General features: G+C 36.6%; 1 protein-coding gene across 1 annotated transcript; it reads left to right on the top strand.

Moving 5' to 3' along the window:
• Positions 1-291: 291 nt before the first annotated feature.
• Positions 292-23,169, top strand: LOC143031483 (uncharacterized). Its single transcript, XM_076195391.1, has 2 exons — positions 292-382; positions 20,165-23,169. Exon 2 carries the CDS (start codon positions 20,181-20,183, stop codon positions 21,414-21,416), a length of 1,236 nt encoding a protein of 411 aa, XP_076051506.1. The 5' UTR covers positions 292-382; positions 20,165-20,180; the 3' UTR covers positions 21,417-23,169.
• Positions 23,170-24,144: the final 975 nt, after the last annotated feature.

The raw sequence follows: 24,144 nt of genomic DNA, 5'->3' as shown, positions 1-24,144 counted from the left end.
CTGGTCCGTAGGGGCGCCCGATATAGACCCTAAAGTATCAACTGCATGCTATTTTGCCACAATAACATGCAGCCAATACCCCAGACACATTACTAAGTGTAGGTTAGGTTAGGTTAGGATAGACAAATTTCTCAAAATAAAGAGGATACATTTGGGTATTTGTTCAGTTGTGCACAAGTACGCGATATAGTGTTAGAAAATTAAATGTTAACTTTGTAAATTATAATACATGAACATAATACCTAGCTACAAGCAAAGATGCTAATGAACGAAGTCGATAGCATAGGATCGGAACGCCATCTTCTCGTTTGTTAAGCGTTGTCTGCCCGGTCCAGTTGAGACCTGTTGTACGTCCTCGGTACTTCCGCTAGTACCTCGCGAGGTATGTATTCTGGAAGGAATGCTATGAAGCCGAAATCCATGCATTCCTTCAAGCTATGATAATCTATATACCCCGCAATCAGAAAGAGTGATTGAACAGGTCGCCTACATCCGTGACGACGACGACGACGATCCGGATTACCCTTAATTACAAGTACCTATTTACTAAGTACACGTTAGGTTAGACGAATTTATCCTTTCATTTCTTCGACGTCGGCATCTATCATAAAAATGCGTACCATTCGCCCGGCGCGACTTCGTTACTTACGAAATCTGTTTTAGCATTTTTTTTTTCACCAAGAAAATTGCATATTACATTGATACGATATAATTTACAAAACTGATAATTGATTTTCTATTGCTATATCGCGTACTTAAGGACAACTAAACATTTACCTGCATTAGTATATAGCTAGGTAAAATTTTAGTTGTGCACACCTACGCGATATAGCAAAAGAAAATTAATTATAATTTTTGTAAATTATAATAGATCAACGTAATATGCGATTTTCTAGGTGGAAATCAATAACAAAAAGTTGCTAAAATTTATTTTGTAACGAAGGAAGTTGAGGCGGTTGAATGATACGCCATGTTTGTTTTGATAGGTGCCGAGTGTCGAAGAAATGAAAGAATGATAAAATAGTCTATTCTAACCTAATCTACCTTACCTAACCTAACCAATGTTTAGTAATTCGGTACCTCAAATTCTGAAAACAATCTGGGTTGTCGTCATGGATGTTGATGGCATGATTATTATTGTGCCTTGGGCAATTAATGGATGATGGCAGAACCCCTTGTTCTCTCGTAGAGTCTAAGGAACCCCTATTTTCTTTGTAACAGCGCTTATCAACGCCACCTGGAGTTAGAGAACACCTGGTCCACAATGTGAAAGCAGTCATCTGATAGTGATTGGACTGGCATGGCGTCTGAATCGTATCCTAGTGGCTTCGTTCGTTATTAAATTTGCTTGCAGCAAGTTTTTTTTCTTTCATTTCCGCCAAGAAAATCGCATATTACGTTCATGTATTATAATTTACAAAATTTATATTTAATTATCTAATGCTACATCACGTATGTGTGCACAACTAAAATAATACCTTTATATCCACGAAAGTTAACATATATTACTCTGATATATAATAATTTACAAATTTATTTAATTTTCTGTTGCTATATCATGTAGGTATGCACTTCTAAAAATTTAGCGATTTGTTCCTATGGAATGGTTATATTGAATTAAGTTAGGTTAGGAGTTATTGGTCTTCGCAAATTTTGTTAAATATCCATGTTGCCACGATTACATAATTTGATCATTTTGATTTGCTAAAATAAAATATTGCTGTATTTTTGTATACATCTAAAATGTCATGAATAAACATACAGAAACCTTATATAATTAACTACCATTTTTATTTATATATTTATTTTATTATTATTATTATTATTTTTTTTTTACCAATTCTATCATTCATTGACAGTTCATGGCATTGTAGTTATGGGAAGACTGCTGACCATAGTTCCAGAGAAATTATTACTTAAATTCATATATATATATATATATATATATATATATATATATATATAGATATATATATATATATATATATATATATATATATATATATATATATATATATATATAGGAAAGGAGCCATAGTATACCCATGGGGTCCTACTACATAACCCGATAACTCTGCACAATAGGGTTTTGTTGGTCATACTTGTGGTGTGAAATTGTTTGGAGTTAAAAAAAATCTCCAAAGAAAGTTTTGTTATAAAATGAAAGATTGCATGAAAAATTATAGGAAAACCAAATATTGGTTAATTGTATTTATTTGCCATAATTTAGGCATGTTGGTGTAGTGAATTTCCATTTTTTTTTTTATCACTGAGGTAGAGGGTGGTAAGTGGTTTTCATGCATGGGTAGGTGATAAGGAACATTTATACTACTTTTCCACACTTTGTTCTTCACCACAGCTGCTTCAATTGTCCAATATTTTTCTTTTTCTCGTGAATACTTTTTATGCAAGTTATCTTCCATTTTACACCACAAGAGGTAGAGGTTTGTAGGACATGCAGAAGTAACTGATGTCTGAGGAAAACAAAGGATGCATGGTTGGGTAGGTGCAGTGTGTGGACTCAATCACCCTGAGTTGCCAAACTTCATTATGTGAATGAAATATAGACTGCCAAGTCTAAGAAAAGTCTTCATATTATATAATGTATGTCTCAATTACTGTTTATCATGTGATATGTGTTGCAGTTTATGGGTTGCTCTCCAATTGTCAAACCTTGCTATAAAATCATGTAGGGGACCAGCCTTTCTTATAACTTCTTAAATTTATTCCAGGAATTACTGCCAATTTAATCATACTATTTACCAATAACTACAGATTTACCAACAACTTCAGTCAACTCCCTTCAAATTTATTTATTTTTAGATAATATTACTATAAGTGAATTTATTATGCCCAATTTTATTGCATCTGCATGTTTAGCATATGACTGAGTCACTATTGTGATATTAAGATATCTGATATACTGTGTGTCTGTATATAATGAATGTTGTCACCTCATGTCTAAGAAGTAACATTCCCAAGCCTAAGACAAATTTTGTTTATCTATTTTAATGTTTGGTAGCTGAAGGGGCACTCATTAAAACAATGCAACTACAGTCAACTCCCTTTAAACTAACTTGTTTTTAGATAATGTTACTATAAGTAAATTTATTGTACCATGTTTGAAAGCATTTGACTAAGTCACTATCGTGGTAATCATTTAACTGAGTCACTATTGTGACATTAAGGTATCTGATATACTGTGCTTCTGTATACAATGAATGCTATCACTTCATGTTTGAGGATTAACCTTGCCAAGCCTAATACAATTTTTATTCATTTTAATGTTTGGTAGCTGAGGAGGCACTTGTTAAAACAGTGGTTTTTTAGATGGGCATATAGTTAGTGAGTGAAAAAGTAGGAAAGAGGGAAAGGGAGAAAAATGTGGTGAGAGACAGAGAAAGATGGTATGATGAAGGACAGAGAGTGACGGATATTTTTGGAGGAGACTGAGAAGGATGTGTATATAAATGAGGAAGTGGGAGACAGAAACAAATATAGTTATATGTATATATATATATATATATATGTATGTATATATATGTATATATATATATATATATATATATATATATATATACATACACATACACATACACACACATACACACACTGGTTTGTACTGTAGGGGTGGGGAGTGAACGTGAGTGCCCGAAATGGTATCTATGCAGTGCTAGTTAATTGTATTAACTCAAAATTAGTAAAAATGAATGAAAACGTCTCGAAAGCCAGTTGCGAATCAGAGCCATCTGGCGGCAATCCACTGAACCGCGATGTAAACAATCAACAAAGCACGTGTTACGACAATGATTTCTTAGGGTTTGGTAAGTACGAAAGAAAGAACTTAAGTAGATTATTAGAGATAGAGAGAGAGATGAGCAAAAATAGGACTCGGTGGGAAAATGAAATCATGGACTTAAGAAAAGAGGTCATTGGTTTAATTGATTGTTTAACTAAGGCTAACCATGAAATTTCTGACCTGAGAAAAACTAACTTGGATCTTACAAACGAAATTAAAGAAATGAAAAGAGACATAAATGAACTGAAGAATGATAATGAAAAGAAGAAAACTAATGATAATAACAATAGCGAAAATCTAAAGCAGGAAGTGAACAACAAATTACAAGAATTGACACAAAAGATCGAAGAAAACTTAGGTGGGGACAGTATCCAGGAAATTAAGAAGTGGAAAGAAAATATTGAAAATAAAGAAATTGCTTTCAAAGAAATAGTCAAGCAGCAAATGCAAGATAATGCAAAAGACACAATCATTCAAGTGATTAACGAAAAAGCAAATTGGGTCAGGGACACAGTAGATAGGAAGAAATGTATTGTGGTTTATGGGCTTAAAGAAAAACAAGGATTGGCGAGGTACATGAGAGAAAAAGAAGAAAAAGAGACAGCAGTAGAAATCCTTAATGAAATTCAGGGGGGAGACAGTGATTCAGGCACAGACCTAGAAGAGACTTACAGAATTGGTCGCTATACTAAGGATAGGAATCGACCTCTAAAGATTAAACTAAGGTCACAAGTGGTAGTAGAAGACATATTTGAAAAAGTAGGTAACTTGGCAAAGAGTGAAAAATACAGTAAGATATGGATAAAAAGAGAAATGAGTACTGAGGAATTAGAAAAAGAAAGGGCACTAAGAGAAGAAGCAAAGGAAAAAAACTTGAAAAGATCGGAGACAGAATGCAAAGAATTCCAGTGGAGAGTAATAGACTTGAGATTAAGACAATGGCGCTTCAAAACGAAAAAAACAAGGGAAGAAGAAACCAGGGAGAAGGAAGAAAATTAAAAGTGGCCTATACCAACATTGACGGACTAATTTCGGGACTGAACGAACTCAATGATTATCTGTTAGAAGCAAAACCAGACATAATGGGAATTGTAGAGACTAAACTAAGAGGTGAAATACCATCCACTGTTATCGGACAAGTTTTATACAACTACTGGATAAAAAACAGGGACAAGAAACAGGGAGGGGGAATCATGTTCTTGGCCAAGAAATACCTAAAGGTGACAAAAATTGCAGAGGGCAAAGGTAATGTTGAATTGATCATGATAAAAGTCGAAGGCAAGAATATGAAAAGTAGAAAGTTTGTGGTGACTTATGTGCCTCCAAAAACAAGCGCTTGGAAAGAAAACGAACATACAAAAATGCTAGATGATACAAGAAAATCACTCAATGAGATACTAATGGGTAAGGGTAATCTGGTAATTATGGGGGACTTCAATTGCAAAGAAATTTGTTGGGACAGCATGACAGTGCAAGGAGGAGATGACTCGTGGGGCAATGTACTGCTAGATATGACCATGGAGTACACAATGACCCAATGGGTCCGTGAAAACACAAGGTACAGAAATAATGAAGAGCCATCGAAACTAGATCTAATATTTACAACAGAGCCTGAAATAGTGCATAAAGTCCAGTATGAGACACCAATTGGAAAGAGTGACCATGTACTCATCGAAACTATACTAAAGGAAGAAATAGACATAGAGAGGAACGAAAAGCATAGGAAAGGAAGACTGATGTACAACAAAACAGACTTTACAAAACTAAAGACATTCTTCCGGAATGCAAACTGGGAAATATTTTACAGGGAAGAAACAACAGTGGAAGAGAAATGGAATATATTGATGGAAAACTACAATGAAGGGGTAAACAGGCATGTACCAAGACAAAAGCGAGAGAGAGAGTACATTAAATGTTGGTTCAACAAAAGATGCAGTGAGGCAAAAGACAGAAGGGACAAAGCTTGGAAAAAGTGGAGAAAAGACAAAAAACAAAGCAAATGGCAAATTTATGTTAACTATAGAAATGAGTATGTTAAAGTGAGAAGAGAAGAAAAAAGGAACCATGAGAAGGATATTATAGACAAATGCAAAGAGCAACCCAAACTATTCTATCGGTATGTGAATGGTAAACTTAAAAACAAACAGGAAATGGTGAAACTATGCCAAGGAAACATAGAATACACAGAAGATTTAGAGATGGCCGAAGTCATGAACAATCACTTTAAATCTGTTTTCACCAGAGAGAAAATACCAAATTGTGACATAGATAAAAACAAGAAATCTCCCCTCATGAATGAGTTTACAGCATCACTAAAGGAAATATCAGAACATTTATCAAGGCTGGATGTCAGAAAATCACATGGCCCGGACGGTATTGCAAATTGGATTCTAAAGGAGTGCAAAGAAGAACTAACAGACAAAATACACATCTTAATAAACAGCTCACTCAAAGAAGGAAAGATACCCGAGGACTGGAAAAACGCTAACATTGTACCAATACACAAAGGAGGAAACAAAGAAGAACCCACCAACTATAGGCCAGTATCACTAACAAGCACCATAGCCAAAATTTGTGAGAAAATAATCAAGAATAGATGGGTAAAACATCTGGAAGACAATGACATATTAAACCCAAGACAATTCGGATTCAGACAAGGAAGATCATGCTCCTCAAACTTAATATGCTTTTACTCAAGACTAATAGACATAGTGCAAGAAAGAAATGGATGGGCTGATTGTGCATTCCTAGACTTGCAAAAAGCCTTTGACAAAGTACCACACAGAAAACTACTAAAAAAAACTGGAACACATAGGAGGAATACAGGGAAACCTACTAAAATGGATAGAGGACTTTCTGACTGGTAGAAAGATGAGAGTAGTGCTCAGAGAAAAATATTCAGATTGGAAAGAGGTGATCAGTGGAGTACCGCAAGGATCTGTGCTGGCACATATAATGTTTGCTATCTATATGAATGACATGGATGAGGACGTGAACTGCTACATGAGCTTCTTTGCCGATGACGCCAAACTGCTAAGGAAAATAGAAACTGATGAGGACCGTGAAGCACTGCAAGAAGACCTAAATAGGGTATGGAACTGGAGTCAGAAATGGGAAGTGGACTTTAATACTAAGAAGTGTAGCATATTGGAGTTCGGAAAAAGCAAAAACAGAATATCAGGAAAATATACAATTGGAACCAAAGAAGTAAAGAAAGTAGGATCCGAAAAAGATTTGGGAGTAATTATCACAAACGACTTGTCATATGATATACAGATTAACAAAATTGTCGGGGAGACTTACAACTTGCTAAGATCAATAAAAGTGGCGTTTACATACTTGGACGAAGACATGATAAAAAAAATATTGGTTACATTGATAAGGCCTAGATTAGAGTATGCAGCGACATTGTGGTCCCCCAGTACCAAAAAGAATATAAAGAAAATAGAAAGAATCCAAAGAGCAGCTACAAAAATGGCACCTGCACTTGCAAACCTATCATACGAGGAGAGATTGGCTGAACTGGAGTTACCGACACTGGAGCAAAGAAGAGAGAGAGGTGACCTATTGACCATCTACAGAATCATGAAAGGCACAGAGGTACTTGATAGAGAGAACTTACTTAACTGGGACAAAAGAAACACAAGAGGACATGGAAGAAAATAAAAAAAAACATAGCTATAGAAGAGAACTGAAGAAAACAGTTTTCCTCATAGAGTTTTGGACACTTGGAACAAACTGGACAATGAAATAGTATGCGCAAAAACCATTCATGAGTTTAAAAACAAACTAGACACTGCAAGATACAAAGGCGGGACATCACGAGCATAGCTCCCCTTCCCGCAAAATACAACTAGGTAAATACAACTAGGTAATAAATACATGCACACAACAGGGGGTATACCAAAAGACTGTGTGCACTTTAGATTTGTATTACTTTCTAAATATTTGTAATAGAAATAATATGTAATAAGCACTAGAAAGGTTACTCTATCTTTATGTGTGTATGTATATATATATACACATATATTATATGTATATATATATATATATATATATATATAATACATATATATATTATATATATACATATATATATACATACATATATATATTATATATATACATATATAAATATATATACATATATACACATATACATACATATATATATATATACATATATATATATACATATATATGTATATATACATATATATATATACATATATATATTATATATATATATATATATACATATATATGTATATATACATATATATATATATATATATATACATACATATATATATATATATATCACTGGTGAGAAATGTAGTAACACATTTGTATATCACAACTAACACCACAGTCGGACAAAAGAAAGAGTTGAGTAAGGAAAACTATAGATTTCGATTGCTAACTGCAATCCTCTTCAGTAGTACAAAGTGGAAGGAGGATGCTACCTTAAATAGCAACCTCTTACAAAAGAAAGGGAATTTGGAAAATAATAAATGTCACTACCCCAACTCTATGTGACCTAAGAATGACATGAGGTCAGGTCAGGGGAAGGGGGAGGAAACTTGTTGACAATTTGTTTGGTGATGAATAGTCCTGATATAATTTCTGGGGTCTATTGACCCTTGGAAATATTCATTGTGGGCAGACATTCAATTAATGTGGATTCCACCATTTTCCTTCTAAAACCACAGCCTGGTTTACAAATAAGGTCAGATTTCTCCCAATCCATTCGGTGATTAAATCTATTTACGTGTTGAAACACGGCTGAATTTTATATAGACCCATCTATTCTTGATAATTTTCTCACAAATTTTGGCTACAGTGCTTGTTAGTGAGACCGGTCTATAATTAGTTGGTTCTTCCTTGTTTCTTTTATATTTAGGTACAATTTTGGCATTCTTCCAGTCTTTTGGTATTTTTCCTTAAGTGAGCAACTTATTATGTTATATATTTTGTCCATTCTTCTTTGCATTCTTTTAGTATCCAGTTTGCAATTCCGTCTCTGCCAAGGTTTGTTAATTGCTCCATTATTTCTTTTTGTGTTATTATTTTGCCCATGGGGGATCGCACCTTGCTTCCTTTGTCCCAATACTGTATCTTCTCTCTAGTGAAAACAGACATGAAGTGATTACTCATGACTTAGGCCATATCTAGATCTGTGTATTCTGTATTTCCTTGGCATAATTTCACCATCTCCTGTTTATTTTTAAGTTTACTATTCACACTTGGATCGTAAGAGGCGAGAAAAAAAGGGACGGGGATTGGGACTAGGCATCCCTCTCCTTGCAGCTCTACAGGGCACATTCCTAGAAAAAAAGGCAGAGGCATAAGAGGGGCTGGAGGGCCTCGGTCCAGCACCCTAAGGTTTGGATCTTTTAATGTGCGTGGATGTGGTACAGATGAGAGTAAAAGGGAAGAGATAGGTAGTATGTTTGTGAGAAGAAAGATGGATGTGTTGGCTTTGAGTGAAACTAAGCTGAAAGGGAAGGGCGATTGTAAATTTGGGAGTGTAAGTGGGAGGTTATCAGGAGTGAAGAGAGGGCGAGGGAGGGAAGGGGTGGCTATACTAGTAAGTGAAGAGATAGGTAAACGTGTAGTGGAGTGGAAGGAGGTTTCCTCAAGGATAATGTGGATGAAGGTGAAACTGGGAAAGGAGATGTGGGTTTTTGTAAGTGCATATGGGCCTGGCAGTGAGAAGAATGTAGAAGAAAGGGAGGCCTTTTGGATAGATTTAAATGAGTGCATAGAGGGTTTAGGGAGAAGTGTAAATGTAATAGTACTGGGAGACCTTAATGCTAGGGTAGGAAAGGAGCCGGTTGATGGAGTGGTTGGGAAATGTGGAGTTCCAGGAAAGAATCGTAGTGGAGAGTTGATGGTGGAAATGTGTCTAGAAAGAGAGTTGATGATAGCAAATACAGTGTTTCGGAAGAAAGTCAAGCATAAGTACACATGGGAGAGGGTGGTGGAGAGAAAGGTGGTAGATAGAGCTTTAATGGACTATGTAGTGGTAAATAGGATTATGATAGGAAGAGTTAGAGATGTACATGTGCTAAGGGGAGAGGGTGGGGGAATATCAGATCATTTTCTGTTGGAAGGTAAGTTGAGAGTGGAGGACAGATGGAGGAAGAGGAAAGGGACAAATGGTAGGGAGGTGGTTAGTGAACTCTCTAAACGAAGAGGAAAAGGAGAGGGAGTACAAGAGGAAGCTGAAGGAGGAGTGGGAGGGAATGAAGGATAGAGTGGAGGTAGGTGTGGAGGAGGAATGGGGATGGTTCAAGGAGGGAGTCACAAAGTGTGCAAGGATGATGTGTGGAACAAGAAGGTCAGGAGGAAATAGAAGGAAGGGTAGTGAATGGTGGGATGAGGAAATGAAGAAGGTTGTAGAAGAGAAGAAGCGAGCTTTCACAGATTGGTTACAAAGTAGGACGAGGGAGTCATATGAGACGTACAGGGAAAAGAAAAGAGAAGTAAAGAAAAAGGTAAAGGAGACAAAGAGGAGAGCAGATGTAAAATGGGGTAAGAGTATGACAGAAAATTTTGAAAGTAATAAAAAGATGTTTTGGAAAGAAATTAAGAGAGGAAGAGGAGGCGAATCAAGTGGGGAAGAAAAGGTAAAAGGTGCAGATGGAGATATGATGATGAAGGAGAAGGCAGTAAGGGGAAGATGGGCAGAATATTTTAGGGAGTTGCTTAATGTGAAGGAGGATAGGAAGGGAAAGATAGCTGGAGTGGGAAATGCTAAGAAAATGAGAGTGATGAGTGAGGAAAATGGAGGAGAAATAGGGAAGGATGAAGTGAAGGCAGCAGTTAAGATGATGAAAGCAGGTAAGGCACCTGGTATGGATGGATGCCATGCAGAATGTCTTAAAAAATGAGGTATAGTGATGGTGGACTGGCTGGTGAGGTTATTTAATGTTTGCTGGAGAGAAGGTAGAGTGCCAGAGGACTGGAGGAGTGCGTGTATAGTTCCACTTTATAAGGGAAAGGGAGACAAGTGTGAATGTAGTAGTTTCAGAGGGATTAGCTTGTTAAGTGTAGCTGGGAAGGCTTATGGGAGGATCTTGATTGAGAGGATTAGGAGAGGAACAGAGGGAGTAATTGGTGAGGAACAGTGTGGGTTTAGGACAGGTAGAGGTTGTGTAGATCAGATTTTTGTGGTAAGACAGATATGTGAGAAAGCTATAGGTAAGGGGAAGGATGTTTTCTGGGCCTTTATGGATCTGGAAAAGGCTTACGACAGGGTAGACAGAAAGGCACTGTGGGAGGTTATGCGGATATACGGGATAGGAGGAAAGCTTCTGGGAGCTGTCAAGAGTTTTTATGAGAGTAGTAGAGCTTGTGTCAGGATTAGAAATGGAGAGAGTGAGTGGTTTGAGGTAAAGGTGGGACTTCGTCAGGGATGCGTTATGTCACCCTGGCTGTTCAACTTATACATGGATGGGGTGGTGCGAGAGGTGAATGCAAGGGTAGTGGGTCAGGGATTGGAGATGGTTAAGGAAAATGGAGAAAAGTGGGAGGTGAACCAGCTGTTGTTTGCGGACGACACTGCGCTTGTGGCAGGATCGGAGGAGGGATTGAGGAAGCTGGTGACAGAGTTTGGGAGAGTGTGTGATAGAAGAAAGCTGAAGATAAATGTGGGTAAAAGTAAGGTGATGAGATGTACAAGGGGTGAAAGTGGCAGTAATCTGGAAGTGAGCATTAAGGGAGAGCAACTGGAGGAAGTGGATAGTTTTAGATATTTTGGTGCAAATGTGGCAGGAAAAGGTGGAGTGAAGGTGGAGGTAGAATGTAGATTGAGAGAAGCGAGTAAATGCCTTGGTGGTTTAAAAAGTGTAATGAGGAATAGGAATCTGGGAATGGATGCTAAGAGGAGACTGTATGAAGGAGTGATTGTGCAAACAGCACTGTATGGAGCAGAAACATGGAACATGAGAGAGGAAGAGAGAAGGAACTTGAATGTGTTTGAGATGAAGTGTCTGAGAAGTATGATGGGGGTTACTAGGCTAGATAGAGTGAGAAATTAGGAAGTGAGGAGGAGAACAGGGGTGGAAAGGGAGCTGGGAGATAGGGTGGATGAAAGAGTATTAGGATGGTTTGGACACATGGAAAGAATGAGTGAAGAAAGACTAGTAAAGGAGGTATGGAAGGCAGATGTGGAGGGAGTGAACATGAGGGGACGTCCTAGGATGAGATGGATGGATGGGATGAAGGGGGCTTTGGGGAAGAGGGGAATGTCTGTTGAGGAAGGACGGGAGAGGACAGAAGACAGGGGTGAATGGAGAATGGTTGTATATGGAAGATGTTGTGATGCACGAGGTGGATTGGACGGGGGAATGGGGGTGAGGTAGTGTGCGTGAGCAGAAATTTTTGACGCAGCCCGAAGGGATTTCTCCCCGTCCTCTCCTTTATATGGGGGGACGGAGAGGGGGGGGGGTCGCCGATTTAATGAAGCGGCCTTGCTGTGGATGTACTGTGTCCTGCGACACTGCTTCTGACCCAGGGCAGTGGACAGGGTGCAGGGATGACCCGTCATCTAGGAGGTGCTAAGATGGGAGGGCGGGTGGAGGGGTGTGGAGTGTTTTCGGGGATGAAATGGGTAGGAATGTTTGTGTGCCTTGTCCTTTCTGGCTACCCCCCTGGTAAGGGAAAAAAAAAAAAAGCCTTGGTATATGTATATACTATTCACATATCTATAGAATAGATTGGGTTGTTCTTTATTTATTTTATCTTTTTTCAATGTTCCTTATTTCCTCTCTGCACTTTTACATACTCATTTTTATAGTTTATATTAGCTGGTGCTGGGCTGTGGATCATTTGGGTCAGCTGTTGGTGTGGAAGGAGGAGGGGTAACGGTCGGTGTTGTAGGTCGTGGTCGGGTAACGGTTGGTGCTAAGGTGGCAGCAGGGACAATGGTGGGAGTGACTGGTAGAGTTGTGCATTTCATGAACATTGTAAACTTCGTTTGGATTGATTTTTTTTTCTCATCATAAGTTTCACAATATGGATGCACTGCATCGTTTATCATCCTTTCAACCCTTGTAAAGCGTTCGAAGTTGGGATCAATTTCTTCCAACCGTTTAAGGAATTAATTCATTGTTTCCTTAGTGGCAGCTATTCTTCTTCCTCTGTCTTCAGCCACTTGTTCCTCTTCCAATTCAACGAGTTAGTTCACCATAAAAGCACCAATTCTCAACAATGGGAGTAAGCACGCATTACCTCACCAGATGGCAGCACTGTGTGCATACCGACTTCCGCGTTTGGAGTTTCCCTGCGACCAGCTGCATGGTTATGTGCATCTGAGCGCCTTGGCTCCGAAGCGGGTATGGTAGGAGGCAGTAGGTATGGTAGTAGGTAGGAGGCAGTATGGTGGGAGCAGGAGGCAGTATCCTGTCGTGGAGCGGGACTACGTGGTGGTTGATGGCTTCTCTTCTCAGCTAAAAACTGGTTGAGCAAAGTCTTCATGTCGGCGACTACCTGCCACAGCTGCTGCACACTTTGGTCACTTTGGATGAGCAGCGATTGATAGATGGAAAAATATTAAACAACTAATTTAATTAAATAACTAAGAAAAGAGAGAAAGTAAGAAAAGAAGGAGAAATGATTAGTTTTGAATTTTAGGTTATCGTTGGTCGCCTTTGGGTTTGTTGCCTTTTGCGCATCACGACGTCATGGGCAGAGATTGATAGATAAAAAATATATAAATAAAAAAATAAAAAGATAAACTAAATAATGAAGAAGAGAGAGGAAGACAGAAAGAGAAAGAATTAGTTAATTTTGAATATTGAATCGTTTGTCGTCTTCGTGTTTGTTGTTGTCTTTTGCGTATGCAACGTGACGTCATGGGCAGCGGTTGATAGATAAAAAGATAAATAATTAGATAATAAAATAACAAAAAATAAATAACAAAATAACAAACAAAAAGAGAAAAGAAAGAAGGAGAAAGTATTAATTTTGAATTTTATAATAGTCTTTGGGTTTGTTGTCTTTTGCGCATGCGCCGTGACGTCATGAGCAGAGACTGGTAGATAAAAAGAGAAAATTAAATAACGAAAAAAGAGAGAAAGAAATTTAAAGGAAAGTAGAAAGGAAAGAGAAAGAAATTTAAATTTGAAAGAAAGTTAATTTTGGTTAATCGTTGGTCGTCTTCGAGTTTGTCATGAGCAGCGGATGATAGATAAAAAATATGAAACAACTAATTGAAAATAATAAAAAATCATATAACTAAGAAAATAGAGAAAGAGAGAAAGAAAAGAAGGAGAAATAATTGATTTTGAATTTTAGGTTAATCGTTGGTCGTCTTTGGGTTTGTTGTCTTTTGCGCATGCCTCATGACGTCATTGGCAGACATTGATAGATAAAAAAAAAGATAAAAAACTAAATAATGATGAAAATAGAGAAAGACAGAAAGAGGAAGAATTAGTTAATTTTGAGTCTTGAATTGTTTGTCGTCTTCGGGTTTGTTGTTGTTGTCTTTTGTGCATGCAACGTGACGCCATGGGGAGCGATAGATAAAAAAAAATTAAATAAATATATAAATAGTAAAATAACAAAAGTAAATAACAAAGAGAGAAAGAAAAGGAGAAAGAATTAATTTTGAATATTATAATCGTCTTCGGGTTTGTTGTCTTTTGCGCATGCGCTGTGACGTCATGGACAGAGACTGGTAGATAAGAAAAAAAAAAGAAAAAAAAAAGAGAAAAAGAAATTTAAAGGAAAGTAGAAAGGAGAAAGAAATTTAAATTTGAAAGGAAGTTAATTTCAAATTTTTGGTTAATCATTGGTCGTCTTCGGGTTTGTTGTCTTTTGCGCATGCGACGTGACGTCATGAGCAGCGGTTGATAGATAAAAAATTATCAAACAACTAATTGAAAATAATAAAGAATTAAATAACTAAGAAAAGAGAGAAAGAAAAGAAGGATGAATAATTAATCTTGAATTTTAGGTTAATCGTAGGTCGTCTTTGGGTTTGTTGTCTTTTGCGCATGCGTCATGACGTCATGGGCAGAGATTGATAGATAGAAATAAATAAAAAAAGATAAAAAGATAAAAACTAGATAATAAAGAAAAGAAAGACAGAACGAGAAAGAATGAGTTAATTTTGAATTTTGAATCGTTTCTCGTCATCGGGTTTGCTGTTGTAGTGGTTTTAGTTCGGAACAACGGCAGGACAATGAAATTCACACATGCAAATATCTAATCTCTTATTTTTGGTAATTAGCCACAAGGTGCGACACTAGAAATGTCACATGAGAAATATAGGTGAAATATCCATCTAGATCTCCCATTTCTCTTCCACTTTTGTCTCTTCCATGTAGAATTTCTCCCAATATGCATTTTGAAAAAAAATCTTTAGTTTTCCAAAGGTCATTTTGTTGTACATCAATCTTCCTCTTCTATACTTTTCATTTCTCTCCATATATATTTCTTATTTTAGTTCAGTCTCTATAAGTATATGGTCACTCTTTCTAGATGGTGTCTTGTATTCAATTTTACCCACAATTTAAGGTTGTTATAAATATTGAATCCAGTCTTGATGGTCTTGCATTACTTTTGTGTCTGGTGTTTCCATTGAGCCACTGTGTCATAGTATATTCCATGGTCATATCCAGTAATACATTACCCCACAGATCCTCTCCACCCTTCACTGTCATTTCCTTCCAACAAATTTCTTTGCAATTAAAGTCCCCCATAGTTACCAGGTTACCTCCGCCCATTAATATCTCATTTAATGAATGCCTTGCATCTTCTAACATTTTTGAATGCTCATTCTCTTTCCAAGGGCTCATTTTTTGGGGGAACATAAATCACCACAAACTTTCTACGTTTCATGTCCCTGACTTCGACTTTTATCATGATCATTTCTGCATTGTTCTCACCCTCAGTAATCTTTGTCACATTCAAGTTTTTCTTGGCCAAGTACATGATTATTCCCTGTTTCTCATTTCTGTTTATAATCCAATAATTGTATAACCCTTGCCTAATATTATTGGGTGGTATTTGACCCCTTAATTTCATCTCCACAATTCCCATTATGTCTGATTTTTTATCTAACAGTTAATCATTTAGTTCATTCAGTCCTGAAATTAATCCGTCAATGTTAGAATAGGCTACTTTTTTTTCCCCCATTCTGATGTACCATTTTCTCTGCCTCATGTCGATTTCCTTATAATAGAATTCCTTGCTTTCGGTATCCATTCTCTTCATTTTTTTTTTCCTTAGCTTCATCTTTTAGTGTCTTCTCTTTTTCTAATTCCTCAACACTCGTTTCTCTTTTTATCCATATCTTGTTGTAATGTTCAGTCATTGCCAACTTACTTTTTCTAATATGTCTTCTACTACCATTTGCAATCTTAGTTTTATATTTAGGGGTCAATTTCTTCCCTTAGAATAATGTCTTATTCCATACACTTCTTGTACATCTTTCTCTACTTCCCAATCACCATCTTTTATTTCTTTTAAAATTGATATTGCTGTTTCTTTAGAATAACCTATTCTATACATATCGTCAATGTCTTTCTCTACTTCCTGGTCCCCAGACCATGTTTTCCCCTTAGTCCATATTCTACAATACATTTTTCTATCCACTGCATATCTCACCCAATTTGCCTTTTCTTTAATTACTTGAATGATTGTATCTTTTGCATTTTCCCGCATCTGTTGTTGGGCTATTTCTTTAAAGGCAATTTCTTCATTTTTTTCTGTTTACCTTCTGTTAATCTTTTGCATACTTTTCTCACCTAAGTTTTCTTCAGTTCTTTCAGTCATAAGGTGAATTTTATTATTTACCTCTTTTTTTATTTTTTATTTTTTATTCTATTTATTTATTTATTTATTTATTTATTTATTTATTTTTCACTATTGGAAGTGATTTTTCATTACTTTGAGTGTTTGGTTCTTAGTTCTGATTTTTTTTTTTTTTTTTTCTTTTTTAGATCTGATATCTCGTTAGCTTGGGCTAAATATCCCATTAATTCTACAATTTCTTTCCTTAGTTCCATGAATTCATTCTCCCACCACTTATTATTATTACTTGTTTTCCTGTCCATGTCTAAGATTTGACTCAAATTTCTTCTCTTGTACTTTCCAAAGCCGGAAAATTATTCTTCATAATATATTCGATGTCTCACTGGTGTCCTGATTGGTCTGTTTACATTGTACTTTGGTGTGGTCAATTTTTTTTTATTCAAAATTATCATTATTTTCCTGCATTTTCTCCAAGTCAAACTAGTACTACATAGAATTCATTATGGACAGCCACAATTGCTCCCCCTCCCACTTAATACAAACCATGCCTCCTTCTTTTGTTGTACAATTAAAAGAATTTTCATCTTCTATGGAGCACAAATGAAGAGATGTTTACAGTTCCGAAGCTCGCCAGTGTGTGGTTTCACGTAGATGTATTGTGTGGTACTGGTGGTAGGTTATTTTATATGTTTGAGTAGTAAGCAGCTTATTTTTATTCAACTGCCACTGCTTATGTGATGTAATGAGATGGGTGAGTGGAGTTGAGGGCTCTAGTGTAGAACTGTGTACATATCATTTTCTATGTTATTCTATAGGGAGGTGCAGGTGTCCTATTGGTGTGGTTTTGGTGTAGCCTATTACCACTCTCAATGCTTTTATGTATTTACCTAGTTGTATTTTGCGGGAGGAGAGCTGTGCTCAAAGTGACCCGCAGTTGTGTCTTTCTGCATCCAGTTCTTCCTTAATATCATGTATAGTTTTAGCACTCACTGTTTTCTCTTTCAATTTGTTTCGTGTATCTATTACTCTGTGTGGAAAGCAGTTTCTTCTTCAGATCCGTTGTGTAACTGTCTTTCTTAAGTTTCTTCTTGTGTCCTCTTGTATTTCTTCTGTCCCATTTTAGTAGGTCATCCCTATCAAGGATTTCCATCCCTTTCATAATTCTGTAGATGGTTATCAAATTGCCTCTTTCTCTTCTTTGTTCCAGAGTTGATAAATTTAGTTTGTCCAATCTTTGTTTGTATGTCAACTTGCAAAGTGTTAGTGCCATCTTTGTCATTACTCTTTGAATTCTTTCTAGTTTTTGTTTTTTTCTACTAGGTGTCCATAGAGATGCTGCCTATTCCAATTTTGGTCTTACCATTTCCTCATCCATGTAGTCAAAGGCCACTTTCATTGATCTTATTAAATTGTTTCTCCAACTATTTTGTTTACATGTTTGTCAGGTGTCATGTCATTTGAGAAAATGACTCCTAGGTCACATTCTGAGTTTACTTTTGTAATTTCCTTCATCCCAATTTTGTATTGACCATATATTCTGTTTTTGCTTTTTCCAAATTCCATTATACTACATTTCTTAATGTTGAAATTCTCTTTGTTCTTTATACTCCATTTCCAGACTTTGTCCAGGTCTTCTTGAAAAGATTTGCAGTCTTCTTCTGTACTTACTCTCTTTAATAATTTCACATTATCTGCAAAGAAGTTCATATAACATTCCATGCCTTCATCCATGTCGTTTATATAACCAGCAAACATTATCAGAGCCAATACAGAGCCTTGGGGGGACTCCGCTTATCATATCTTCCCAATATGAGTTCTTTTCTCTTAAGTACCACCCTCATTTTTCTTCTGTTCAAGAAGTCTTTCATCCATTCCAATAATTTTTCTTGTATTCCACCTATTGTTTCAATTTTTCTTAGTAGTTTTTTATGTAGTACTTTGTCAAAAGCCTTTTGTAAGTCCAAGAAGGCACAGTCTGCCCAACCATCTTTCTTGTATTATTTCTATTAATCTTGAGTAAAAGTATATTAAGTTTGTAGTACATGATCTTCCACTTCTAAATCCAAATTGCTTGGAGTTTAGGATGTTGTTCTCTTCCAGGGGTTTATTTCTAATAACTTTTGCATATTTTTGCAATTGTGCTTGTAAGGGATGGTCTATAGTTTGTTGGATTTTCTTTATCTCATCCCTTGTGTATTGGTACAATATTTGCATTTTTCCAATCTTGTGGTACTTTTCCTTCTTTCAGTGAGAAATAAATTATCTTGTGTATTTTGTCTGTAAGTTCATCTATACATTCTTTCAATATCCAGTTCGCTATTCCATTGGGCCCATATGACTTTCTGACATGAAGGTTTTTTATTTGGTGCCTTATTTCTTTTTGTGTCACCATTATTTCTTTCATTTTGGGGGATCCTTCTTGGTGTCCTTCATCCCACATTTGTGAGCTTTTAATTGTAAATATAGACCTAAAGTGTCTGGTCATTACTTCAGCCATTTCTACATCTTCTATATATTCTTTGTTTCCTTCATGCAGTTTCACTATTTCATGTTTGTCTTTTAGTTTATCATTTACATATCTGTAAAATAGTTTAGGTTGGTCTTTGCATTTGTCTATTTTATCTTTTTCATAGTTCCTTTTTTCTTCTCTGCGTATATCTATATATTCATTTCTCAGTTTGATGTATGTTTGCCATTTAGTCACTTTTTTGTCTTTTTTCCATTCTTCCAGGCTTTGTCTCTTCTGTCTTTAGCATCGCTACACTTTTTATTATACCAACACTTTATGTAAGCCCTTTTTTGTTTCTGCTTAGGTACATGTTTGTCTGCTCCTTCCCTATATTTTTCTTTAAAAAATTTCTATTTCTCTTCCATCTTTGTTTCATCATTTGCCAATTTTCCCAACTAGCACTTTGATTTTTTTTTCTAAGTTTTACAAAGTCAGCTTTGATGCACATTAATCTTCCTTCTCTGTTTCTCATTTCTTCTCACGACATTTTGTTCCTGCTCGAACTGTGTTAATATGTGGTCACTCTTCCAAATTGGTGTTTCATAATTTATTTTGTCTACAATTTCAGGCTCAGAAGTGAATACCAAGTCTAGTCTCGATGGTTCTTCATTGTGTATCTAGTGTTTTCTTTGACCCATTGAGTCAATGTATAATCAACGGTCAGATCCAGTAGGACGTTGCCCCAGAGTTCCTCTCCACCTTTTATTGTCAATTCTTCCCAATTTATTCCCTTTGCATTAAAGTCACCAATAATTACTATGTATAGCTAAGTGTTTGCTTTGCTGATTATTTGGAACCATGCCGTGGAAACATAGTGAAGAATGGTTCTTATTAATTGTTTGGAAAGTGTAGAGTTTCATTCTTTTGTCCAAAGACTGTATTTGTGATGGATTTTAGTGAGTGTATTTTGTTGGTTCTCTGTTTCAGATCTTTGATATGTGGGCTCAAAGGCTTTTGCTACAGTTAAGGTGTGTTCGTACTCACACTACTGTTTAGCAGTGAAGTTGTCATGGATGTAAAGATATAAGATATAGACATTTGATATATAATGCAAACCATTGCATGTCATGACTTTCACCTCTTCCTTTCAGACTGACAAGAGGTAAAATGGATAGTACAATGTCCAAGTTAGTGAGTGATGACCTGAATCAGTGGAGAAGAGATGATAAGAGCTTTCCAAAGGAGACCCACAAGACAGATGCCCCTCCCAAGGCTCATATCAAATTAGAACCATTTCAGTCTGATACCTGCAAAGATTATTCTGCATCTCAACAGGACAGTCCCACATTAGAGAAGACTGATATGACTTTCAAAGAGGAAAAAATATTATTCTGTGATATTTGCCATTTGACATTTGATACAATAGATGAGTTTGAGAGCCATGGTAAGGTCTGTGTTGAGAAAAGTTCCCAAAGAGATCAGTCATTTAACTCCACCCTTTCAGGCAGCACTGCTATATTGGATGACCTTTGCTGTAGAGAAGAGGAAATGCAATTCCATTGTCCTCCATGTAGTATGGCCTTTTATCAAAGAGGAGATCTCCAAGACCACATTAAGAAGGCACACACAGAAGACAAACCCCACAAGTGTACATTCTGTCACGCAGCCTTTTCCCGGCCTGGACGCCTCAAGGTGCACAGACGCACCCATACAGGGGAGAAGCCCTTCAAGTGTTCCTTGTGCGTCGCTTCTTTCAGACGATCGGAACATTTGACGTTGCACATCCGAAGTCACACAGGCGAGAAACCGCACAAGTGCAGCTTTTGTGGCGCTGCTTTCTCTCAATCAAATAACTTGAAGAGCCACGTACGCAAGCACACAGGCGAGCGACCCTATAAATGTGAGCAATGTGATTTTGCTTCCTCACAATCAACTCACTTGAAGTCACACATGCAAACTCATACACTAGGTGAGAAGCCGCACAAATGCAGCTTTTGTGGTGCTGCTTTCTCGCAAAGAACTATCTTGAAATACCACATACGCAAGCACACAGGCGAGAGGCCATATCAGTGCGAGCAATGTGATTCTGCTTTCTCAAGATCAGCTCACTTGAAGTCACACATGCAAACTCACACAGGTCAGAAGCCACACAAGTGTGGGGTTTGTGGGGCTGCTTTCTCAAGCACAAGCAGCTTGAGCAACCACAAAAGAAAACACACAGGCGTCAAGCCGCATAAATGTGAACAATGTGGTGCTGCTTTCACGGAAGCAGGCAGTCTACGCAGGCATTTCAGGGTACACACGGGAGAAAAGGCACACGAGTGTATTGCTTGTGCCGCTGCTTTCTCCCGTGCTGATGCTTTAAAGAAACACATGGAAATGCACTCACAGATTATCTTGTGAATTTGCAAATTGTCCCCTGGAATATCCTAGGGGTTTTTTGTCATTATCTTTATGGAAATAATGCATCAGCATTTTTCCCACCCATTCAAAATAAGTTTCAGCACCGACCACATATCCTCGAGTAATAGTTGACCCCTTATTTGTGGCCAAGAAATCTGTAATTTTTCACACACATTGTGTAAAAGTTGGCCCTAGCTTTTCAGAAGTACCATAATAAAACTGCAGCGGTGCAGTCACTGTTAACCCATAGTCGCCAAGACGAGAGTTGTTTTAAATGGCAAAAATTCTAGAGGGAAAAATGTTACGAGTGGAGCTCCTCACGGCTCCGTTCCTGTCCCACTTCTATTCCTAGTATATGTAAATGATACAGACCACAGACTAAAATCTATTGTCTCCAAATTTGCCGATGATGCAAAATTGTGCGGAATGGCAAGTGATCACTAAAATATATTAGATATTCAAGAATATTTAGATAAATTACAGCAATTGTCTGAAAAGTGGCTAATGAAATTTAACATAAGTAAATGCAAGGTTATGCACAGTAGGTACTATTACAAGCATTTCAGCCTCTGAGAAATAAAATAAAATTCTGGGAATGATTGCGCGATCTTTTGAATTCAAAAGTCCATCTCTTATTAACAAGCTATATAAATCGTTATTTTGTCCACATTTGGAATATGCTGTTTTCGTGTGGTCACCGAATCTCATTAAAGACATTGACAGATTGGAAAAAGTACAACGGCGAACTACAAAACTGATTCTAAACATAAAAAACAAACCATACGAATATCGATTAAAACATATGAATCTGTTTTCCCTAAAAAAGCGCAGACTAAAAAATTATTTCATACAGGCCTTTAAAATTCTAAAGGGGATTGACATCAAAAGTAACAAATTTTTTATATTGAATGAAATCCTACAAGAAATAATGGTTTAAAACTGTCAGGAAATAGATTTAATTAGGAAGTGGGTAAACACAACTTCGCCAACCGTGTAGTTAATGAACAGAATAAAATGCAAAGGCAGTGCAATGTAGTTCAGCTCGAAGCTTTAAGATTCGTTTAGGTAAACACCTAAGAAAGATGCTGTAATGACTGCCATTCATATTGTATTACTTATTTGTTTATTATTTGTCTGTTTATTATTTGCTTGATTTTCGTTTACAAATTACTATTATATATATGTCAATTTATCATTATTTACTATTTACCTGTTTGTTTATTATTTAACTATACATATGTATCTATTTTATTTGTTATAATTGATATTATAATTTTTTTTTCTATTTATCATTATTATATTTTTTCGCATCCGACCTAGTTATGAACCAAAAGGTCTCCTGTCGGCATGCTCCGCCCTTGCAATCCTTTGTAATCTATTAATCTTATTTGATATAATGAATTAAAAAAAAAATAGAAAAGTACAATATTTATTGTAAAGTTTATTGTATATGAATTTGTAAATAAAAAAATCTGTGTATAGATGTGTAATAAGTTCTCAGTTGTATTACATTTTTCATAGTACAAAAATCATCCAAAAGTTATAGTTACCCCTGTATTGTATTTATTTATCTAAAAATAATCCCGATATATTAATGTAACAAAGTTAACATTAAAAATAAAGTGATAAAAATTATTTAATAATGCATATCGCATAAAATCTTGTTTCATTATACAATGAATAATATAATGTAAACAAATATTGCATACAAGCCCATATCCTTATTAAACAAGATTTTTTTCCCATCAGTGTCCAAACCACTTCTTCAGCTTCAACTCAATTTTGTCTTTGTTTATAATGATATAATATTTGCGCTTGCAAAATATGCAAGCATGTATCGCCTAATATAGAAGATAATGGAGAACGAACAAAAAAATTCCACTCGTTCCACATGCTCCACTATCAATCATCCCGCATCTTGCCCACAACTTATAGTCAGAACCAGTGTCTGGAGGAGTGCCTGTATAGTTCCACTTTGTAAGGGAAAAGTGGACAAGTGTGAGTGTAGTAATTTCAGAGGGATCAGTGTAGTTGGGAAGGGTTTTGATTGAGAAGATTAGGAGAGGAATAGAGGGAGTATTTGGTGAGGAACATTGTGGGTTTAGGACAGGTAGGAGTTGCGTGGATCTGATTTTTGTAGTAAGGTAGGTATGTGAGAAAGCTTTAGGAAAAGGCAAGGATTTTTTTTTTTGGGGGGGAGATGCTTTATGGATTCGGAAAAGGCTTATGACAGGGTAGACAGACAGGTAAAATGGGAGGTAGTGGAGATATATGGGATAGGAGGAAAGCTGTTATGAGCAGTCAAGAATTTTTACGAGAGTAGTAGAATCTGTGTTAGAATCAGAAATAGGTAGAGTGAGTGGTTTGAGGTAAAGGTGGGACTTTGCCTGGGATGTGTTATGTCGCCTTGGCTGTTCAATTTATACGTAGATGGGGGCGATGCGAAAGGTAAATACAAGGGAAATGGGCAGGGTGGTGGAGATAGTTAAAGAAAATGGAGAAAAGTGGGAGGTGAGCCAGTTGTTGTTTGCTGACGACACTGAACTTGTGGCAGGATCAGAGGAAGGATTAAGGAAGTTAGTGACGAAGTTTGGGAGAGTGTGTGAAAGAAGAAAGTTGAAGATAAATGTGGGTAAAAGTAAGGTGATGAGATGCACAAGGGGAGAATGTGGCAGGGAATTGGAAGTGAGTATTAAGGGGAAGAGAGACTGGAGGAAGTGGATAGTTT

The sequence above is a fragment of the Oratosquilla oratoria genome, chromosome 12 (assembly GCF_046742065.1).
Source record: "Oratosquilla oratoria isolate Oo_2021 chromosome 12, ASM4674206v1, whole genome shotgun sequence".
NCBI lineage: Eukaryota > Metazoa > Arthropoda > Malacostraca > Stomatopoda > Squillidae > Oratosquilla > Oratosquilla oratoria.
Note: the sequence above shows the minus strand (reverse complement) of the source record. Positions and strands in the feature narration are given on the sequence as shown.

What these genes read in the sequence shown, in the direction of transcription:
- LOC143031483 (XM_076195391.1), top strand. Translation starts at nt 20,181, where the DNA reads ATGGATAGTACAATGTCCAAGTTAGTGAGTGATGACCTGAATCAGTGG.